Below are 23,226 nucleotides of genomic sequence, written 5' to 3' on the forward strand. Positions count from 1 at the left end.
AAAGAGACCCTAAATAACCATTGCTCCTTCAGAGTTCTAAGTGTGCCACATTTAAGCACGTGAGTGAATGCCCTTGTAATGTGGTTGAATATCATGAGAATATGAAACTTAATCATGAGAGCAAGCTCACTTATAATTTGATCGCTAGACACGAGAGTTTGAGACTTGGTTGTGAGATCAAGCTCACTTATAACTCGACCGCTCGACACGAGAGTCTGAGACTTGGTCGTAAGAGTAAGCTCACTTATAACTTGGTCATTCAACATAAGAGTCTAGGACTTGGTCATGAGAGCAAATTCACTTATAACTCGATTACTTGGTATGAGAGTTTGAGACTTGGTCATGAGAGCAAACTCACTTATAACTCAGTCGCTCAGTATGAGAGTCTAGGACTTGGACTTTCTGGGTTGAATTTACTTGCATTCATTAAGTATAAATTTTTACTATTTGCACAAATTTATTATGGATTTACTTTTAAGCCCGATAAGACTATAGATGATTTGCACTTCATGGTTGATCCAAGTTCTTTTCTTTTAAGTCTTAGAGATAATAAGAACCTGAGGTAAGCTTTCATACCACCTTGTATGGCTCGTCCCACTGTGGCTCTAATTTGTTAACATCACCAACAGACTTGATCCACTTCCAAACTAAATCACCGACCTGAAAAAATAAGGGGAATGACTCTTTGATTGTAGTTTTGCTTCATTTGCTACTGATACACCGTTAGCCGAGCAATTGCTTTATCTTTGATTTTGTCTATAAGATCAAGCTCCATAAGATGCAGAACGACATTATCCTCATCGTATAATTACCTCCGATCGGACTCTATGCCAACCTTCACTAGTATATAACTGCTTCTCTGTTGTACACTAGATGAAAAGGGTTTATGCCCGTGGCCTCTCGGGGCATAGTGTGGTAAGCCCACAATACACTGGGCAATTCATCGATCCAACTTCCTCTAAGATGTTCAAGCCTGGTTTTGAATCCTCTAATGATTTTTTTTGTTGGTGACCTTCACCTAACCGTTGCTTTGGGGACAAGCCACGGAAGTAAAAGCCTGCAGAATGCCATAATTTGATCACCATTCCTGGATCTTTCATCTTTAGAATTGTCTCTCATTATTTGATATGAGCTTATAAGAAATATCGAATCGACACACAATATTTTTCCACAAAAATTTGATGATCATCTGCTCGATTATCTTGGCAAACGTCTTTGGTTCCACCCATTTGGAAAAATAATCCACAGCTACTAGGAGGCACTTTCTCTAATCGGATGCCATCGAAAAATGCCCTACGATATCCATTCCCGATTGATCAAAAGGATAAGAGACAATTGAGGTCTTCAATAGTTCCATAGGTCGATGTGGAATGTTTTGACATTTTTGATATGATAAACAAGTGGCTACTAACTTGGCCGAGTTTGCTTACAGTGTGGACCAAAAATATCTAGCTAGTAGAATCTTTCGAGTGAGTGATCGACCGCTCGGATGACTTTCACATGAACCTTAATGCACTTTTTATAGAATATATTGAATGCCATCTGATCCAACTCATTTGAGCAGCGGACGAGAAAAGACTCTCTTGTATAAATGATCTCCCACTAATGTAAACTGAGCTGCCCGCTTCTTTATCATACGTGTTTGCTCCCGATTGGCCGATAAAATTCCTTAAATGTGAGCTATCAATAATGTTTGCTTGACCGATTTATCCAGAGTCCATGGGCTCGGAGAACTAACTAACATGGCTAATTCACCCTCATACTGATTTTCTGATCGAGGGATTTTCTGTAGTACCACCTCTTGGAATCCCGCTTTTAGCCTCTCGAATGCTTCCATATACAATTTTAGCCAATCGTTGTTTATTTTGAAATTGCTTGATAATTATTGAGCTACTAGCTAAGAATCAAAGTAGATTAGGACTCGGAAAACTCCTACATACTTTGCTGTCTATAGACCAACTATTAGTGTTTCATACTCCGCTCCATTGTTGGTGCCCCAATACTATAGCCGAACGGATAGATGCATTCTATCTTCGTGCGGGGATATCTAAGGATCCCGACCCTACTGCCCTGCCGAGTGGAAGATCCGTTCACATAAATTCTCCAAATCTCGTCCAGCTCAAGATTTTGTCTCTCCATCGTAAAATTGGCTAAGGTTTATGCTTTGATGGTTGTCCAGAGTTGGTACTGTATGTCATACTTACTTAGTTCAGTAGTCCATTTGATTAATCTTCTCAACGCTTCTAGGTTGATGAGTACTCGACTCAGGATATTGTTAGTCAATACAATTATAGGATGAGAAAGATGTTAGGACCTTGACGTCCGCCAGAGGGGGGTGAATAGCGTCTCACCCAAATCGTCGCTTCCTACAATGGTTAGTGTGCACAGCGGAAATACAAGATAAACACTTAACAATAGAAAGCAAACCTAACACGTTGATTTAACGTGGTTCGGAGATAAAGCTCCTACTTCACGGCTATCCGTAAGGTGGACGATCCCGATCCGTCGGTGGATGATTCCCCGGAGAACTTCCGGCTAGTTTGCGTAGCTCCTTGTGGGTGGAGAAACCTCACCACAACCTCGTACAAGCACGCTAGATCACTTGGGCACTTGGAGACTCTAATTAGGGTTAACCACCACTAATTTCGTCAACTTCAACCAAGCTTCCAATGCTTGGTTATATAGGCCACGGGTTAGAAAACTCCGCATACCAGTCGACTGCCAAAACATGCAGTCGACTGCCCTTCGTGGAAATTCGACCGTTGCAGCCCAACGACTTGATACCAACCCTCTGTTCGCTACCAGTCGACTGCACCAGTCGACTGATGAAACCACCAGTCGACTGCTACAGTACTGCTACAGTAACGCTACAGTACTGCTGCAGTACTGCTACAATAACGCTACAGTACTACTACAGTAAACCCTAATTTTGGGATTTTACCCCGAGTACATTCACTCAGCACTCGTTCTCGCCCGACCAACCTAGACCTAGCCTTCTAGCCTCCTCCATCAGCCTTGCGTCCCTCGGATGCCTCCCCATCCTTCACGTCTTGCCTTCTGGAGCTTCCATCGACCTTGTCATTGTTGACGGGTCTTCCTTTGCCAAGAGGTCGCGCCTCCGGGACTTCATCCATTGCTAAGTCACACTTGGACTTACATTGCCAAGACTACATGCTTGGACTTACACCACCAAGACTCATCCTTGGACTTTCCTCCTTTGCCAAGATCACACTTGGACTTACGTTGCCAAGACTACATACTTGGACTTACACCGCCAAGACTCACCCTTGGACTTTCCTTGTTGTACCTGTATCCTGCACACTCACAATGCATATCAAATACAACAATAAACCTAACTTAAACCTTTGCCCAAACATCAAAACCTAGGGTACCCAGATTGCTCCAACAATCTCCCCCTTTTTGATGTTTGGCAACCCGTTTAAGTTAGGGAAACAATATAGCAATACATATGCAAATAAATATATGTAATCTACACATGCATAAATTATGGAACCTAATCCTAGGCTCCCCCTTCACCTAAGCTCCCCCTTGAGCTAGGATTTCTTGCAAAGGTAAACTTCTCCCCTTTTGCTAATAAATGAGCAATCGCTCCCCCTTCACCTAAGCTCCCCCTTGACCTAGGATTTCTTGCAAAGGTATGTAAGTTTCCCACTTAAACCTAAACTTCTCCCCCTTTGCCATACATCAAAAAGAGCTCCAACAATATCCCAATTATTGGACTCTTTGACCTCTAATGACCATAAACATCATGTATTAATCTCCCATAAGATTACATACATGTTCACCACTCTTTTGGTCATTTTCTAATGCTTGAAAAATATTTTTAGACCATATCAGTCGACTGCTATAAGTACCAGTCGACTGCCATCGTCAAAATGAGCTTACAGAGACATTCTGTGCTCATGAATAATGTTACCAGTCGACTGGTAAAACCAGCAGTCGTCTGGCCTCGTCAAAATGAGCTTACAGAGGTCCTCTGTACTGAAAATTACTGTTACCAGTCGACTGGTAACTGTACCAGTCGACTGATACTCTTTTTGGGCAAAAATCAACCTTTTTATCCACTTTCAGAAATGCGCCAAAAATTTCACAGACCTCCAAAAAATCCCAAATTTTGTGGAGAGGTCTATTTTATCCATGTCTACTTGGGAAAAATATATATAAAAATATATTTATCACAGATCTCAAGATTGACACAAAATTCAAAACTAGCTAAATGGTTCAATTGAACCTTGACCTAAAGTCCTAGTTTTGGCTTCCTCTTGATGTATCTGCCCATACTAAACCATAATGCATCCCTAGAATTAGTTTATATGACATATATACATCAAAAACTAATTTTCATGCAATATGAACCCAATTCATATTTCCATGCACGAAACACATCCCAATTGTGTCAACCCACTAGGTTAGAGGCTTAAGTCTGTTTCCTAACCACTTGGCACATTTGATAACCCATCTACCATGGGTCCCAGAGGCTCTTTCTAACCTTAGGAATCTTAGCCTTAGTCACCTCCCTTGGTGACTCATCCACTATGGTTAGGCCATTTCGGTGCACCTCGGGTGACATTTGGCCTACTAAACTCACCTTCTTAACCTTAGACATCTTGTCTTTGGTTAATTTTTTCTTGTCCTTAACCTTGGACACCTCATCCTTGCCATAATTATATGCCACCCTAGCATACTCCTTTTTATTGGCCTTGGATAACTCTCCCTTATCCTTGGTCACACCTCTCTTACCAATGTCATGTGCTACCTTAGCACTTGACCTCCTTTTGGTCTTGGAGGGACCTAATTTGACATTTTTGGGTCTTTGACCACCCAAATACATGTCAAGTCCTTTAGGTCCAATAATGAACCTCTCTAGGATTTTCTCCATTTCCTCAAGTTTTGTCTTCAAGGCTTGATTTTCCAATTTTAGGGTTCTAACCCTAAAGTCAACATGTCCACTTGGGCATCCCTAGACCTACCCACCTTCCTAGGCATATGTCTCCCTTTCTTGGGATTAATGCCTAGGTTTTCAACCACCTTCTTCTCCTTAGGCAAGATAGGTTGTTTTCTTTTAGGTCTATCATTTGAAAATGATTTCCTAGGGTTATCACCTACATTAACCCTATTCCTATCATTATATCTAAAACTATAAATATGCATGGGAAAATAATTCATATTATTTTTAACATGCATGGAGGAATTTGAATTTGAACTTAAATTCAAATTAGGGTTTCCCTTACCCTTTACCTTTGGAGCTCCCCCTTGACATAAGCCTCCATTCTTCCTCCACTTCTTCTCCCACTTCTTCAAGTGCGCCAATTTCTTGAGCTCTCCTCTCCTTGGGCACTTTGTGTGGTAGTGTCCCCACTCACCACACGTGAAACACCTAATGTGCTTCTTCTCCTTCTTCTTCTTCCTACAACTCACATTAGTTTCTAAATTAACTTTAGTGAGTTTAGGGTTTACCTCCTTTACCTTCTTGAGCGAAGGACACCTACTCTTGTAGTGCCCCATCTTATCACACTCAAAGCATTTGATGTGATCCTTTGTGCTCTTCTTGGTAGTTGAGGTGGAGGGTTGAGCTTCCAAGATCTCCTCTTCCTTGGATTGCTCTTCTTCCTCTTCACTTGAAGATGTGGACGGTTCCACTTCTTCCTCCCTTGAAGATGTGGATGATACCTCCTCATCTTCCTTCTCCTTCTCGGATGTTGAGCTCGTGTCAACATTCGATTGATCCTTCTCTTCTTGAACCAATGAGTCCTTCTCCTTGGGTTCCTCCTCTTCTTGGATTTGTGTAGGACTCTCATGAAGCGCAATTACCTTTTTCCAAAGGTCACTTGCATTCTCGTATTCACCTACATTCAATATCGCATTAAGAGGTAATAAATTAATTAAAATTCTAGTTACCTCCTTGTCCATCTTCGATTGCTCCCTTTGCTCCTTGGTCCAATATTGACGTCGGAGACATTTTCCCTTCTTGTCCATTGGAGTTTTAAACGGTTCCTCCAACGCAATCCATTCGTCTCAATTCATTTGGAACCACATCTCCATGCGCTTCCTCTAATAGTTGAAGTCCTCGCACTCGTATGGAGGTGGGATTCGGATGTCCCATCCGAGAGGTCCCTCCGACTCCATCTTCTTCCTCTAGCCGCTCTCTTGGCGATTAGTCCAACAAGAGCTCATCTTGCTCTGATACCACTTGTTAGGACCTTGACGTCCGCTAGAGGGGAGGTGAATAGCGTCTCACCCAAATCGTCGCTTCCTACAATGGTTAGTATGCACAGCGAAAATACAAGATAAACACTTAACAATAGAAAGCAAACCTAACACGTTGATTTAACGTGGTTCGGAGATAAAGCTCCTACTCCACGGCTGTCCATAAGGTGGACGATCCCGATCCGTCGGTGGATGATTCCCCGGAAAACTTCCGGCTAGTTCGCGTAGCTCCTTGTGGGTGGAGAAACCTCGCCACAACCTCGTACAAGCACGCTAGATCACTTGGGCACTTGGAGACTCTAATTAGGGTTAACCACCACTAATTTCGTCAACTTCAACCAAGCTTCCAATGCTTGGTTATATAGGCCACGGGTTAGAAAACCCCGCCTACCAGTCGACTGTCAAAACATGCAGTCGACTGCCCTTCGTGGAAATTCGACCGTTGCAGCCCAACGGCTCGATACCAACCCTCTGTTCGCTACCAGTCGACTGCACCAGTCGACTGATGAAACCACCAGTCTGTTGGAGCAATCTCAATGGTCCGCGAGACAATGTGTTTTGGTGTTTGGGCAAAGGGTTTAAGTTAGGATTACCCTCGTTATTTGATATGTGTACTTGAGTTGTGCAGGACTGCAGATGACACATGTGACTCAGGTTGACGGCTTCGGGTCCAGTGAAGGATGGAGCATCCGAGGGACCGTGGACAAGGCAGCGAGAACAAAGGCCTAGGGAAGCGACTTCGAGACATACGCGAAGGATGACATTGATGGATCGAAAGCGCTAGAGGGGGGGGTGAATAGCGCTCGTGGCTATTTCGTTTTTCGAAATCCGTAAATCGTACGTGAAACTAATAGAGTAATAAGCAGCGGAATAAAGACAGTCAAACACAGAGACACAGGGAATTACTTCGTTCGGAGCCTAAGGCGACTCCTACTCGAAGGCCCGCGATCCTTGATCGCTTCCGGTGGGCAACAACTATAATATCGTGAATAAGCACAAGGAAATAAGTACAACTGGAATTGAAATAATACCGACAACAAAATAATAACTGAAGCTTTAGGTCGTCGGCGACTGTAACAGCACTTTAGAGTCGTTTCTTGAGCAGCACACAACAGAAGGAAAGCTTGTCGAATCGTTGTTCTTGAAGCTGCACCTCAACCCTCTTTTTATATGACATTCAGGGCGCCTGGATCCTTTCCGGGCGCCTGGAGTGCGACGTGGCCAACCAAACAGGATGCTCCACGTGGCGAAGTCGCGCAGGGGATAAAAGTTGGTCCCGGGCACCCGGACCACCTTTTTCCAGCAGGTTCCTCACCTGCAAACAAAGGTTAGTCCGAGCAAAATACCCTGCAAGACAGTGTTAGAATATGATAAAACACAGTAAGGAATAACTGACAGTCTTCGGACTGTCCGAGTCTGACTTCGGATTTCCTACCGGAAACCCTAGGTCGACTCGACGCCTACTGTTCCCTCTACGGGGAACGCGTCCTCACCTACTCCCCTCAGGAGAGATTACCTAATGCCAGTCCGGTCCTCCAGACCGACTGGACTTTCCGCCTAGGGTTGCCACCCCCTAGGACCTAGAGTTACCGCCCTCTAGGGTTTTTCTCCACCTAGGGTTGCCACCCCTAGGACCTAAGGTTACCGCCCCTTAGGGTTTTCCTCCACCTAGGGTTACCGCCCCCTAGGACCTAAGGTTACCGCCCCCTAGGGTTTTCCTCCACCTAGGGTTACCGCCCCCTAGGACCTAAGGTTACCACCCCTTAGGGTTTTTCACCTGCCTAACCGCAGCTAGGACTTTCCTGAAACACTCATTCAAACATGTTAGATCACACACTAACTTAACTTTGAATCCTTTGCCATTATCAAAACTAAGGTTCGATCGTCGGATGCTTCCTGCACCAACAGGCATTGGGGACGAGCCGCGGGCTTGGATGCATCCGAGGGACGAGAGCCAAAGGAAGTAGGCTTGAAGGCAAGAGGTCAAAGCTGCAAAGAAAGCGTCAAATGAGTCATAAGGGTGAGGGTACGAGTGCATGAGAGATTGTACTTGGAGTAAAATCCTAGTTTTAGGGGGTTATTGTAGCGGCACTGTAGCAGTTACTGTAGCGCACTGTAGCAGTCGACTGGTGATGGATCAGTCGACTGATGCACTGTAGCAGAGCCGTTGAGAGAGCCGTTGGGCTGGCACCAGTCGACTGGTGCAAGGACCAGTCGATTGGTAACGGGCAAATCAGGTTCTGATTTGTTCCAAGCTCTATAAGAAGGTGCTTGGTATGACCGACCAAGGTGACGAAATTAGACTTGGTTAAAGCCTAATTAGTAGTCACCAAAGTGCTCAAGGTCTCTTGTGTCCAAGTGTTCTTGGTTGGTGTTGTGGTGAGGTTTCTCCACCCACAAGGAGGTTGAGCTAGCCGGAGTTTGCCGGGGACTAATCCACCGACGAATTGAGGGATTGTCCACCTTACGGACACGCCATGGAGTAGGAGCAAGTTATCTCCGAACCACGTAAATGAACGTATTAGCGGTTTGCATTTCCATTCTTGTATTTGGTGTTTAGCTTTCTATTTGTGTTCGTTTGTATTCCGCTGTGCTAACATGGTAGGAAGCAAGGATTTGGGGGCGCCGTCTATCCGACCCCCCTTCAAGCCAGCCACAAGATCCTCCAACACAGTCGACTGCTACAGTACTGCTATAGTAACGCTACAGTACTACTACAGTAAACCCTAATTTTGGGATTTTACCCCGAGTACATTCACTCAGCACTCATTCTCGCCCGACCAACCTAGACCTAGCCTTCTAGCCTCCTCCATCAGCCTTGCATCCTTCGGATGCCTCCCCATCCTTCACGTCTTGCCTTCTGGAGCTTCCATCGACCTTGTCATTGTTGTCGGGTCTTCCTTTTCCAAGAGGTCGCGCCTCCGGGACTTCATCCATTGCCAAGTCACACTTGGACTTACGTTGCCAAGACTACATGCTTGGACTTACACCGCCAAGACTCATCCTTGGACTTTCCTCCTTTGCCAAGATCACACTTGGACTTACGTTGCCAAGACTACATGCTTGGACTTACACCACCAAGACTCACTCTTGGACTTTCCTTGTTGTACCTGTATCCTGCACACTCACAATGCATATCAAATACAACAATAAACCTAACTTAAACCTTTGCCCAAACATCAAAACCTAGGGTACCCAGATTGCTCCAACAGAAGAAAGTAAGGACGTAATCTCTGAACGGCTAAGATCAGTCCATATGCCAACTTCTAGAGAGTAGTGTGGCAACATTCAATGTATTTTAATAAATGACTTTAAAAAAAATACATAAGTTGCTGCTTATTATAGTCCTATCGTACCAACACTGATCCGACAACCCTTTCAATAGAAGATAAGTATATCCACAATGGCTCGCCAACTATGGGTTTCACAAGTACAGGTAAAGAAGATAAATAATCCTTAGACTCTCCCAGCGCCTTATCACATTCGGCGTTCCACTAGAACTTTATGGCTCGGCAAAGTATCTTAAAAAATGGTAGAATCTTATCGAATGATCTTGAGATGAATTGGGATAAAGTCGTGATTCATTTGATCAGACATTGTGCTTTCTTCAAATTACACGGCGAGGCCATGTCTTGGAAGGCTTTCACCTTACTCGGGTTGGCTTCAATTCCTCGCTCTGTCACAATGTATCTGAGGAAGCGTCCACTCCGGGCCCCGAATAAGAATTTGTTGGGCTTTAACTTGAGTCCATACTTCCTCAGGGTTTGGCAGATCTCATCTATATCTGTACATAAATCAACAGTTCGAAGGGACTTGATTAGTATATCATCCACATATACCTCTATATTTCTATCGATCTGCCTTCGGAATACCTTGTTCATAAGCCATTGGTATGTTACTCCTACATTCTTTAGTCCGAATAACATAACATTATAACAATATATTCCTTCAACAGTGATGAAGCTAACCTTTTCTTAGTCTTCTTAAGCCAAAGGGATCTAATAATAGCCCTGATATGCATCCATCATGCATATCAACTCGCAGCCCGTAGTTGAGTCTACCACCTAGTCGATGTACGACAGAGGGTAGTAATCCTTCGAACAGGCCTTGTTTAAATCTCTGAAGTCCATGTATACACGCCATTTATTCCCGGGCTTGGACACCAACACTATATTTGACAACCAGATTAGAAATTGTACTTCACGGATATACCCAGCTGCCAGTAATTTGTTCACCTCCGCTCGGATAATTTAGTTCTACTCGGCTCTGAAATCTCTCTTCCTCTTTTTCATCAGCCGAGCGTCCGAGCTGACATGAAGCACATGTTCCATTACTATTAGCGAGATACTCGTTAGTTCTTGAGGTGCCCAAGCGAAGATGTCATTATTGTGCATTAAGCATGTGATCAACTCTGCTTTGCTCTCCAGGCTCAGATCGGCTGCTACTTGAATGACTGCCTCCGATCAGCTGGGATGGATTTGCACTTTCTCTTTCTCTTTCTCTTTATAAATTAAAGTCAAAGGAGCTTCTTGAATATTATTAACCTCTATCCATTGAGTTTTCTGAGCGGCACAAATTGCAGCTCTCACCACTTCCACGTAACACTTACGTGCCACCAACTAATCTCCTTTTACCTCACCGACCGAGTCGTCAATCGGGAATTTGATTTTTTTGAAGAATGTGGAGACGACATCTCGAAACTCGTTCAGTGCCGATCGGCCCAAAATTACATTATAAGCTGAGGGGGCGTCCACCACGATAAAGTTTGATTGACGAGTCCTCATGAGGGGCCTTTCTCCAAGAGAGATAGCCAATCGAATTTGTTCGATTGGCTGCACTTCATTGCTAGTGAACCCGTACAAAGGCATTGTCAGCAGCAAAGTAGGAGGAGGCGTGGTGGCTCCAAATTGATGTGTCACGAATGAACTCGAAATTAATTAAGTCTTTGAAAACCCTCAACTATGCAAGAATGTTGTCAAATCACTACAAGAAAAAAGCTAATAGACAACGCTTTTAAAGCGTTGTCTTTATGCCTGAAAAAGCGTTGTTAAAGGCACTGTTGTTAAAAGTCTGGTCAACGACAACGCTTTTAAAGCGTTGTCGTTTGTAGCAAAGATAAAAGCGTTGTTGTTTTTGGCAAAGACAACACTTGTGCAACGCTTTAAAAGCGTTGTCTTTTTAAAATAAAAATAAAAATATATATATTTACAAAATCATTTTTTTATATTTACAAAACTATTAATTTTCTTTTACCATGTCTAGATTTGAATTTGACATATAAAATAACATTAATTAGCTCAGCTAATGATTTCAAACTCGTACCAAAACAATAGAATTCAATACAAAGTATTAGTATTTACAGGAGAATTCAACTATACAGAAAAACTAAATAGTTCTGTTTCAAAGTAAATAATGACATTCGAATTTAAAACATATGATGACAAAGTAGATAGTTCTATTTCAAAGTTCTGGCAGTTTCAGTGCACCAAATAAGATGTATGGCAGCCTTAGCCTCAAAGTTGTAATCTAATAAAATGTTTGAGGACTTGATATCTCTGTGAATTATCCGAGGATTACCTGATACAAGAACTAAAATTGACAAAAATTTCTGATTTAATGTATGGTTTATTTCAAGTCAACAAAGATGAGTGGAACAAGAAAGAAAATAGAAATTACACTCCTCATGAAGGTATGTTATTCCACGAGCTGTCCCAACAGCGACCTTAACCCTCTTGGTCCATTGCATTACTGCTCTTCCTTTTCCTGCAAAAGCAATGCCAGATAGGATTGGAATACATGCATCACTAAATACAATTTGATGGTAGACTTTGAAGACCTGTGTGAATTAACTTGGTCCCGAAAAAAAAAGAATAAAAATCATTACTCACCATGGAGATGGTAATAAAGAGTTCTATTGGGCACATAATCATAGACGAGCAATCTCTGATTCTCTGATACACAGTAACCTACAAGAGAAACCAAATGGCGATGGTGTGCACGACTGATAGTTCCAACTTCAGCTTTGAAATGGCGCTCTCCTTGTGTATCAACTAAAATCTATATAATGGAAGAGACATTTAATCAAACACTTGATGGGCATGAGTCAATAAAATCATAATGTGTGTAAATTGAAACATAGGAGGTCAAATTAATACAAGCACTTAACATTCACATAAAACATTATTCTATATGAAAGACAACATGAAGAAAAACATAGAACGAAACCTAAAGCATGAAATGAAATCTACATAAAGCTCTAAAATAGCAAAGACTCAATCAGAATCTAATGATTTTATCATTTTGAGTTCTCACTAAAAGAACTACATATGATACAAATCCAACTAACTAAGCTAAAAACATCCTGCTATTGTAATTTAGAAACGTGAATTCTATTGCAGGATCAAGAAGAACAGGAGCAAATCTCCTTCATTTAAAGCCAATAAGAATACAAACTAATTTTCGAATTACCATCATAAGAAAAATTTTACACTTCTCAATGTGTATTGAGTCAATGTCTCAGCAAGCAGTCAACTCAAGCACAATAAAATGAACGTCCTATGATGAACAAAGATTTCCTACGAGCACAGATGGTGTAGATAACTAACTTCCTGAGAAGCAAGATAACAAACATATCAGCATCAGGCGAACATGCATGGATTCTAATTCGCATAGCACATCTTACTATATCAAAGGAAACAATGCATAGTAGTCATTGTTGTACCCCGAACACCAAAAGGCAGGGGAATTAGTTTTGACTTCACTTACCGAACAAGCAGCCATTAAAAATCATGGGTAAGATTCGCAAACACCAAAAATCAGTCTTGCTAATACCATAATTCAGAATATGTAATCACAGATAGAGAACACACACCAAAGAAAGGAAAAACAAAGGGAATGTCAAGTACCTTGCTCCATTATCACCTAGGCCATGAAGCCACATGACAGTGGCCAAATGCCTTCCCTTGGGTCGAACCACATGGGTCCTTCCGAAATCAAATGCCCTGGCAGAAGCCTTAGCAGCTTGATTTCAATCCAAAAGCATAAGATCAATCAATCCCCACTGAAAACAAGAGATCGAAAGTGGAAGAAACACAGGGAAGCAAACCTGAAGAAATCGAACTGCTCCTGTAGTTCATCTCCCTGATAGCCCGAAAATCCCCTCTCCCGCCAAGCACTCCCCGGATTCTATTAACAACGTCTGCACACCCAGCACACCCTACCTGCGAAAAGTAGCACCAAACACATATATCCATTAATTAAATTCATCGGTAGAGACTAGGCACACAGAAGCTGAATAAGAATCCACTAGGAGATGTTCCTCATATCAACCAAAAAGCCAACTTTGAAGGAGACGGAAAGGACGGGGAATAGCGAAAAGGAAATAGCCTTTCGGACCTGAGGCAGAGAACCCGCATGATGCATCGATGTGCTTCAACCACATGGCGTACAGGTGAGGTGGATGCTCGGAGTCGTCGTCGGTGCTTGCTGCTGTCGCCGCTGGAATCAAGAAGAAGGGTGGGCTATGGAGGTCCGGCCGGCGGCAGTGAAGAGAAGAAAGAGCTGCCGACCGGTGGTGAGGAAGAAGAGACGGCCGGCGGTGGGAGGCTGCGTGCCCTAGCCGCGCGAGAGGAGATGTCGCGAATAGAAAGGAATCACAGCACCGTGTCATCGCATGGGTAAAAGGAAATGAAGTTTTCTCCTCCTTTAATCTGGGCCGTCCATATTGTGATGAAGATGGATGAAGATCCAGCCATCAGATCTTGAGATAAGCGGTCTAGATCACTTAAGATTGAGATGATAACTTGACAGTGACAACGCTTTTTAAAAATCGTTGTCGTAGACACTAAAAAAAACTAATAGAAAACGCTTTTTACAAAGCGTTGTCTTTGACCCATAAAAATCACTAATAGACAACGGTTTTTAAAAAAGTGTTGTCTATTAATAACAAAATAATGAAATAGACAACGCTTTTCACTAAAAGCGTTGTTAAAAAAAAATAGACAACGCTTTTTAAAAAAAGCGTTGTCGTTTAAGTGTTGTAGAATCTCAATTTTCTTGTAGTGAATAAAGTCCAAGGTCGAATCTCTCGAGGAACTAACAATTGGATGTTTGTTTTAGATTTAAAACTATTTTTTTTTTAATTTTCTCCTTAAAAGTGGGGGTGGTTATATTTTTTATTTAAATCCTAGATTAAAGAAATAGACTACACGTAAGTAAAAGAAATCTAATCTGAAGAAATAAAAAGAACAACTACACGAATTTGATAACTAAACAAGAATGAAACTACTTTAGATTGAAATCCAAGTAAGGAAAGACAATTGTAATCAAATAAAAGCTACACTAAAGCAAGGAATTAAATCTATCTATCACTACACAGCTAGACAGCAATGAAATTCTTACCAAAGACAAGGTTAAGGACTAATTGAACTAAATTAAAAACTCATTGAAACTAAATTACCAACTACAAGAATTAAAATAATTTAGAAAGGAAGAAACTAATCTACTGAATCCAAACATCAACAAAATAAGATCTAAATTTGCCCAACAATAATGTAATGTAGAATTAAAGCTAAACCAATCCTAATTACAACCAATTCCCAAATCACAACTCTTGCTGTCACACAAGAGTCATCACTTGAAACCTTAAATTTGTAAATCATAGAAGAAGAAGAAGACTGCAGTTGAACTCAATTTAGATCTGAAACTTATAGATCTTGGCCAAAGAAAACCTATCCAGCAAAACATAAGCTCGAATTTGAAACTGAAATGCCAAAAGCTAGATCTAAGACTCTAATTTATGGGCAGTAATTAAATGCTGATAGATTACTGATGGCGGTTGGAATGGAGTCCAGAATCCTCAGAGAAACCTCTCTAATGGTCCCCGATAATAGATGGAGCTCCCCTGCTATCAGCACTGTTCAAACAAGGGTGAAAATGAGGATCAAAATCACAAGCAGAGTTCGCCGTCAAGACCTCTCCGGCGAACTTCCAGCTTCGGGAAAGTACTTCAGAAGCTTCCTTGGGCTTCCTCCATGGTTTTGTCGCTTAAGAAGAGGTTAGCAATCGGGATCTGGGGCATACAATCACATGGAGAAGAAAACACAGAATGACACGATGAACAGTAGGCACAACCACTGTCCATATGCAAATTTTTTTGGGTTTTATACCATGGTTTGAATCGGGATTTGAATTGGGTTTAGGTTTGGTTTAGGAAGGAATTAGGGATTTGGTGAGAGGGTTTGACTTGGGTTAAGTTCAAGAAGTAGGCTCAATTTTGATGGATTAGACCTAATATAAACTCATTTGGTTCAATGAACCAAATTTCCTACAAAACAAAATGCAATTATTAGATAAAATTCCACAAAATGTAAAGAAAATGCATCAAAGCTCTCAATAAATCTTAACTTGTCAAATATAAGATAAATCAAGAATTAATCATATGAGGAGATATAAAGTATTCAATTTAGGAGCTAAAAATATGCACCAAAATCCTAATTATGATATGATGGGTGACTCGGTTGAGGCCCCTTAAGTGGCAAAGTAGGAGGGGGCGCTCGGTGCTTGGGAGCGGAGGCAGGAGCAGGAGCAACCTCCTTTTTCCAAATGGATTGAGCTTCTTCTATGTTGATGTATTTGATAGCTCATCTGAGTAGATGATTGAAGTCCCTCGGCGGCTTCTTAATGAGGGATCAGAAAAAATCACCATCTGTGAGCCCTTAAGAGAATATACTAACTAAAATCTATGGGGTGGCCAAGGGATGTTCATGGCCACTTGATTAAACTTTTTAATGTAAACCCTCAGCGTCTCCTTAGACTCTTGCTGGAGAGAAAACAGACTCAGAGTCGTCTTATGATAACGGTGGTTGCTGGTAAAGTGATGAAGGAAGGCCTTAGGGAAATCCTTGAAGCAGCAAATAGACTCGGCTAGGAGCTGGTTGAACCATGTCCGTGCTGAGCCAAAGAGAGTGGTGAGGAATACTCGGCATTTGACTTCGTCCATATATTGATGGAGGATAGCTGCGTTTTCAAATTTGAGTAGGTGATCCTTGGGGTCGGTCGCTTCACTATATTCTTTGATCGATAGTGGTAGGAAATGAGCAGACAATTTGTCTTCCAGAATTTCTTGGGAGAACGGCATGCTTGCCTGTTCAAGGGAGCTGCTGATCATTGGGGCTTTACCTTTATGAATGTTGCAAGTAGGTGCATTTTTAGAGGACAATCCTTGATGCATTTCCGCTTCGCCCATATCATCAAGGGATGTGCGGAACAATGCCCGGTGATATGCAATCGATGATGAATGCATGGGTGGAAAGGTTAGTCAGCTGTACAGGTACTTGCAGGAAGGCGGTCAGAGGTGGCTGGATCGGTTGGAACTCGATCAAGCCTTCAACTCGGGTTTTGCGCTCGACTTGCTGGTCAGTTATAGATAAAGCAAGGTCATTGAGAATAAGTGTGTCAATTCAGGTGGGTCAGATTGAGTTTAGGTCGAGTTAGATTTTTTTTAAAAAATCCAACCTGAATTCGAATTCAACTCAAAACCCCTAAACTTGGACCCGAACCTGACCAACCTGAACCCGACCTGAATAACCCGAAAATTCGATTCAAAATTACTTTTTTGGTTATTTTTCCTATAATTCTTTCCTATAATATCATACTAACATTGATATTAATATATATAAATACATTTTAATTTTTAAAATAAAATTTGATTTAACTCCTAAAACCCCACTAAACCCTAAATTCGGATCAAATTGGGTCAGCCTGAACTCGACCCAAACCTAACCCGAAAATTTTCAACCCGAAAATCCTCCAACATGAACCCGACCCAAACTCAAAAATATCCAACTCAAACATGATTTTTTAGAGTCAACTCTGGTTGGGTCGTCGAATTGCGTTCATTTTTGGCACCCCTAATTAGGAAGAGGGCACCCGATCGCTGCTTGCTGCTGACCAATCTAGTCGCTTGGGCTGTTATTAATAGTTCTAAATCTTCTTGCGATAAAGTTACCGTGATGGGTCATCCAGTCTCGTCCATCTTTCCATTTCAGATACAGACAAAGTTCCCACAGACGATTCCAAATATAATCTTGTCAAAAAACAGAGAAGATAGCTGGTTGGGAACATGACTCTAGTGTTGATGAAATGAAGACTCCTAGCTAGAAATGATGATTCTGAGTGATCCTGCATGTCAATAGGAGTATTAGCTGTTAGTCCTGGTACGACCAACAAGAGGGGGTGAATTGTCTATAAAAATTAAACAAGTCCTTTCATGATCTTTGGATTTGATTAGTTATGCATAATTAATTGAAAAAAAAAAGAATGCATAAAATTAACAATTTCTAAGAGAATAGTAAGAAGGCTAGATTTACTTGGTTACAACTTAGGTGGTTGTTAATCTAAGGCGTTGAAGAAGTTCCACTAGAAATCTCTTTTGTTAAAGGCAGAGTAGCCTCTTACAGACGTTGACAGCTTAAAAAAGACTAGGAAGCGATTAAAGAAGTTGTAGTTGAGTTGTTGTTAATTTCCTAACTCTAGGGATCTTTTTATAGCCTATGGAAAAATCTATCTGTGGCTCGGAGGCACATTTAAGTAGGTCCAAAGCGCCTTCAATAGATTTGTTAGAGCAATGTCCGTTTAGGGACATTGGTCAAGGTTGACTAGTTGAATGTGAAGAAAAGTCAAGAAGGTCAAGGTTGTCCGGATACTTGACTGGAAAGTCCTAATTGGAGGTTAGACAAGGGAAGTCCAACGGGAAGGTTGGAAGAAGATAAAAATCCAAGTGGGTCAGTGTTTGACCGGACATTTGGTGGGAAAGTCCTGGTGAGTGAAGCCAGGTAATTAGAAAAGACCTAGTGAGTGAAGCTAGGCAGATGAAAAATTCTGATGAGTGAAGCCAGGTAAAAGACCTAGTGAGTGAAGCTAGGTAGTGAGGAAGTCCTGGTGAGTGAAGCCAGGCGTGTAGAAATCCAGGTGGGTCTAGGGTGACCAGACACCTGGTGTTTGGAAGTCTAAATGGGTCATGGAAGACTGGACACTTGGCACAAGACGGTAAGTCCAAGTGGGTCAAGGTTGATCGGACACTTGGCATGAGGAGAAAAGTCTAAGTAGGTCAAAGGATTGATCGGACACTTGGCGACGAAGTCCCAACAGGTCACGGTTAACCGGGGGTTAGGTATTAGGAACCCTAGATTTGATTTAGGCAAGTTAAGGTTAGTCAATTTAATCAGGAGATCAATTGAACCAGAGCCCAACCAATCAGTTGATCAATCGAGAGAGTGCTACGAGAAAAAGGGGCCCAATCAATTAGCCGATCAATTGTGAGACATTCTTGCGAGCACAGAGAGGTTCCCAATTGATCAATCGATCGATTGGGCACTGTCAATCGATCAGTCAATCGATTGGGGTTGGATTTCTCGCGAGGTTGTAAGGAGGACCATAGAGGCGCTCTGAATCGATCGGTCGATCGATTCAAGCCTTCCCAACGATCAACCGGCCGATTGGGATATGACTGTTGTGCAAGTAGTGAGCTTTGGACAGCTGGGATTGCACTGATCTGACATGGCAATCGATTGGGAGCAGGCCCAATCGATCGGGAGCCCCAGGAGAGCAGAGTATAAAGTCGTTGACGAGTTTTCTTCTCTGTAGACTTCTCCCAATATTCTTCACCGAGCTCTCATCTCTTCACACCAGTTCTTGGAGGTTCTTGGGGACAAGTGTTGCTGCACTTCCAGGGTTTCAGAGGCAATCTACATCAATAATATCAAGCAAGAAGAAGGTTTTATTTGTATTATTGTGTATTTACTTCTTGCGTGTGCTGTATCTTGTTGTGAAAGTCTTGTACGAGGTTTCTCCACCTCCGATTGTATCCGAGAAAGAGCTTCTTTCTTAGTGGAGAGTGCTCGTGTGTATGGATCTTTGGATTAGTCACTTCTTCTTGAGGTGGATACCAAGTAAATCTACTTATTAGCATTGGAGAGCTTACTAGAATTGCAGCTCGTCCCTCGATGCACTGAGCCCATCGACACCGAGCCCATCCACTCCCTTACTATAACATCCTTCTCGCTAGTTGCGTCTTCCGCTCGACTTCTTGTGTTCCTAAGCTCCTGCACACTTAGACACAAGGATCAAATACAAACATGACCTAACTTAACTCGGTTGACCACATCAAAACTGCCATGGGTTACTTACATTAGCAATCGGGCTAGGGAAGGGGTCCCCGACGCATGTACTCTAACGCTCAAGTCAGTGATTGGGTTTAATGTAAACAATAAAATGAACAGTGGCTATGAGTATGTAAAATTACATAGTATCGCATACCTACACCTGTAGATGGAGACCTCTTTTTATAGTATTACTGTTTGCTTGTGCACGAATCTTAAAGCATTTTCAAAAAAGGACAGACCATAAAGATACTCTAACACCTTTCCTAAAATGGATCAGTAATCTCTATGTTTGGCAGGCTAGAAGTTTCTAGTACACAGTTTACATATAGAATATTCTCTGTCCTCCGTAGCATAAAATGTCAAAAAGGAATATGAGGTTTCTTTGGCAAGCTAACCAAGTCCTTCGTAAAGCCCGACCGGCTATTACTCGCAAGAGCCACTGGGTCAGCTTTGGGGATGTTGTCGAGGATTCCTCCTTCGATCGACCTTTTAGTCTGGCCACTGAATTTAATCAGACCAAGTATCCAGTTTGTCCGGTCGGACCATAGGTGCGATTGGCTAGATGACTCGGCTGGAGTAGTTAATCATGATAGTTTTAAATGATGAAAAGGACTTGGCTTTGGAGGGTGTTGACTTGTTTTTAGTTATCCCTCAATACTGAGGGACTCGGTGTCCAACCGATCCAATGGTTTGGTCGGATAGACTCTTGGTCACGATGATTGACTGTGCTGGTTTCGAGGGTTAACTCTTTTTTGACTTTGATCGACACATCAGTCGACCTCCTGAACTTTGACTTGACTCGGGGACCCACCTTATTCACCGTATCAATAACATTTTTTCAGTTACATAGACAATACATAAAAAGCGTTATCTTTCAGCTTTTTTCTTGTAGTGATTGTGATTCATTATTCCCTATTTTATTTGATGAATCTCGTGATGTGTCCGCAAAAGAGCAAATGTCAATTGTTTTGCATTATGTGGATAATAGTGGACACGTAAATGAGTTTTTCTTTTTTTTTTTTTTTTTTTGACAAAATTGAACATGTTACCAATACTATAACACTTTCACTTAAAGTTGGCATTTATAAGATGTTATGTAAATATAATTTGAACAGGTATAAATTGAGATGATAAGATTTTGATGGATAAATAATATACCGAGTAAATTTAATGGTCTAAAAATACTTATTTTAAAAAATTACTTATGTATATTTTATATACATTATTTTGTTTAATAGTTTCAACTAGCTCTTATAGTTGTGTCTAAGAAAAATTGATTTCGAATTTTATTTTATATTATTGGTGATGTGATAAATATTATTGAATTATCTTATAAACATTCTAATCTTCTGAAAGAGAAATATTCAGATTTTATTAATAAAGTATCAGAAAGGGATGAACTTTTAAACGGTCGAGCATTTAATTAAGAAAGTAACTTTCAACGTGTAAGGGATACGGGTCACGTTATAATTTTTTTGATTAACTTCATGTTTATTTATGTTCTCTACTGTCCAATGGGTTTGAAATGATTTCACAAAATATTTTCAATTATTTAGATAAAAAAATGAGACATTTAATTTATTAAACTTTATACTTGTATTTGATTTTACATTCAATGAAATATTTTGAGTGAATTGTCAATGATATTGTAAAAGAAAATTCAGGATATTATCAAATGCAATAGATTTGTACGTACATACCGACTAAAAAGACAAAATGAGAGATGATGATTGAGATTAAAAAATGTTGCGAAAATGCGTCAGGACAAAATCATATTTAAATATATGAGGATAAGAATTGCAGAATGAACACGAACAGAGCAATGGCGGAGGCCCAACTCACTCCTCTCCTCTTCTTCTTCTTACTCCTCCTCCTCCTCCTCCTCACCTTCTTCCTTATCGGCACAGAGAGGAAGCCTTTCTCCAACTCCGGCAGTGCTCGCCTCCCGCCCGGCCCGTCGAAGCTACCCATCATTGGCAACCTCCACCAACTTCGCGGCGGCCTCCCCCACCGTGTCCTGCGCGATCTCGCCGGCGTCCACGGCCCCGTCATGCTCCTCCGCCTTGGCCAGGTTGACATCGCGGTCGTATCCTCCGGCGATGCCGTCCTGCAGGTCACCAAGACCCACGACCTCAACTTCGCCTACCGCCCCCAGCTCCTGGCCTTTTTCATCATCTTCTACGGCTGCTCCGACATCGCCTTCTCCACCTACGGCCACTACTGGCGCCAGATGCGCAGGATCTGCGCCACCGAACTCTTCAGCGCCAAGCGCGTCAGGTCATTCTCCGCCATCCGCGAGGAAGAGGTCGCCAAGCTCCTTTGCGACGCTGCTGAGGCAGCAGCGGCCGGCCAGCCGATGAACGTGAACAGCAAGCTCACGGCCCTCTCGAACAGCATCGTCTCCCGCGCTTCCTTCGGCTTCAAATGCCATAACCAGCACGCGTTCGTCGAGACCATGAAGGAGGTGCTGATGCTCGCGTCAGGGTTTTGCGCTGCGGATCTGTTCCCGTCGTTCAAGTTCGTGGGCTTGTTCTCCGGCGTCACCTCCAAGCTGAAGAAGCTTCACCGCAAAGTGGATGAAATTCTCGACGCGACCATCAAAGAGCACCAATCGAGCAAGAGCGAAGGGGACGAAGAGGATCTCCTCGACGTTCTACTTCGTCTAAAAGACGACGGAGCCCTAGAAATCCCAATCACATTCGACAACATCAAAGCTGTGATTTTGGTAACCGAACTCCACAAAAATCGACTTTTTGCGCAACAAATTTAGGGGAATTTCTAACCTAATTGTGTCTAGGACGTCTTCACGGGAGGGACGGAGACCTCGTCGACGGTTGTAGAATGGACGATGTCGGAGCTCATCAGGAACCCTACCGTGATGGCGAAGGCACAGGGGGAAGTGCGAGAAGCGATGATGCGAAGGAAAGGCAGGGATTTCGACGAGGAACTCATCAGCGAGCTCCATTACCTGAGGCTAGTGATCAAGGAGAGCCTGAGGCTACACCCGCCGCTACCGCTGATGCTGCCGAGGGTGGCGAAGGAGGCGTGCCAGGTGCTGGACTACGAGGTCCCGGCGGGCACGAGGGTGCTGATCAACGCGTGGGCGCTAGGTAGGGACCCGCTCTACTGGGGCAGCGACGCCGAGCGGTTCCGGCCCGAGAGGTTCGAGGACAGTGAGGTGGACTACAAAGGGAACCACCTGGAGTTCGTTCCGTTCGGCGCCGGGAGGAGGATATGCCCCGGGATGACATTCGGGATGGCGACGGTGGACCTCGTATTGGCGCAGCTGCTGTTCCACTTCGACTGGAAGCTTCCAGGAGGAGGAGAAGGGAATACGGCGGCGGAGGAACTGGACATGGCGGAGGCATTCGGAGCGACCGTGGTGAGGAAGGAGGAGCTCCGCCTGGTTCCGGTGCTTCGATATCCCCCGCCGCCCGCTGCTTAGTCGATTGAAGGAAGATTCATATCGCTATTTATGAGAATAAAATATTATATAAATTCTCCTGTAACTCTAATAAATAAATAAACAGATATATATATATATATATATATATATATATATATATATATATATATTTCCATTTTGTTGGATCATTTGCTTTTGCTTTTGCTTTTTAAAGGAAAAAGGAAATGAAAAAAACAAATTTGTTATGTACCCACTTCCAATCGGACGTTTGCACGCCGTTCTGTGGGTCGGATTAAATAGGTTCCCCGAAGAACAGTAAAATAAAAGGAATAATAATTAATTTAAACCGAAAATATAACAAATGGCTCACTCGAACTTTCTAAATTATAACGGACGCATCGTAATTTTTATTTTCTCAAATGGCGTATT

General features: G+C 42.4%; 1 protein-coding gene and 1 long non-coding RNA gene across 3 annotated transcripts; one reads left to right on the plus strand and one right to left on the minus strand.

The window, feature by feature from the left end:
* Positions 1-11,560: 11,560 nt before the first annotated feature.
* On the minus strand, positions 11,561-13,888 carry LOC121997495. 2 transcript variants are annotated; one of them, XR_006116298.1, is made up of 6 exons: positions 13,624-13,888; positions 13,334-13,448; positions 13,134-13,248; positions 12,117-12,285; positions 11,905-11,991; positions 11,561-11,805 (listed from the first exon to the last, which is right to left on the minus strand). It is a non-coding gene; the product is annotated as an uncharacterized LOC121997495 (long non-coding RNA). The 2 variants fall into 2 exon arrangements; XR_006116297.1 differs by having other exon boundaries at positions 11,561-11,991; positions 13,624-13,887.
* Positions 13,889-21,201: 7,313 nt separating this feature from the next.
* On the plus strand, positions 21,202-22,918 carry LOC121997496 (premnaspirodiene oxygenase-like). Its single transcript, XM_042551937.1, has 2 exons — positions 21,202-22,116; positions 22,189-22,918. Exons 1-2 carry the CDS (start codon positions 21,214-21,216, stop codon positions 22,834-22,836), a joined length of 1,551 nt encoding a protein of 516 aa, XP_042407871.1. The 5' UTR covers positions 21,202-21,213; the 3' UTR covers positions 22,837-22,918.
* The last annotated feature ends 308 nt before the right edge of the window (positions 22,919-23,226 follow it).

The sequence above is a fragment of the Zingiber officinale genome, chromosome 6A (assembly GCF_018446385.1).
Source record: "Zingiber officinale cultivar Zhangliang chromosome 6A, Zo_v1.1, whole genome shotgun sequence".
Lineage (NCBI taxonomy): Eukaryota > Viridiplantae > Streptophyta > Magnoliopsida > Zingiberales > Zingiberaceae > Zingiber > Zingiber officinale.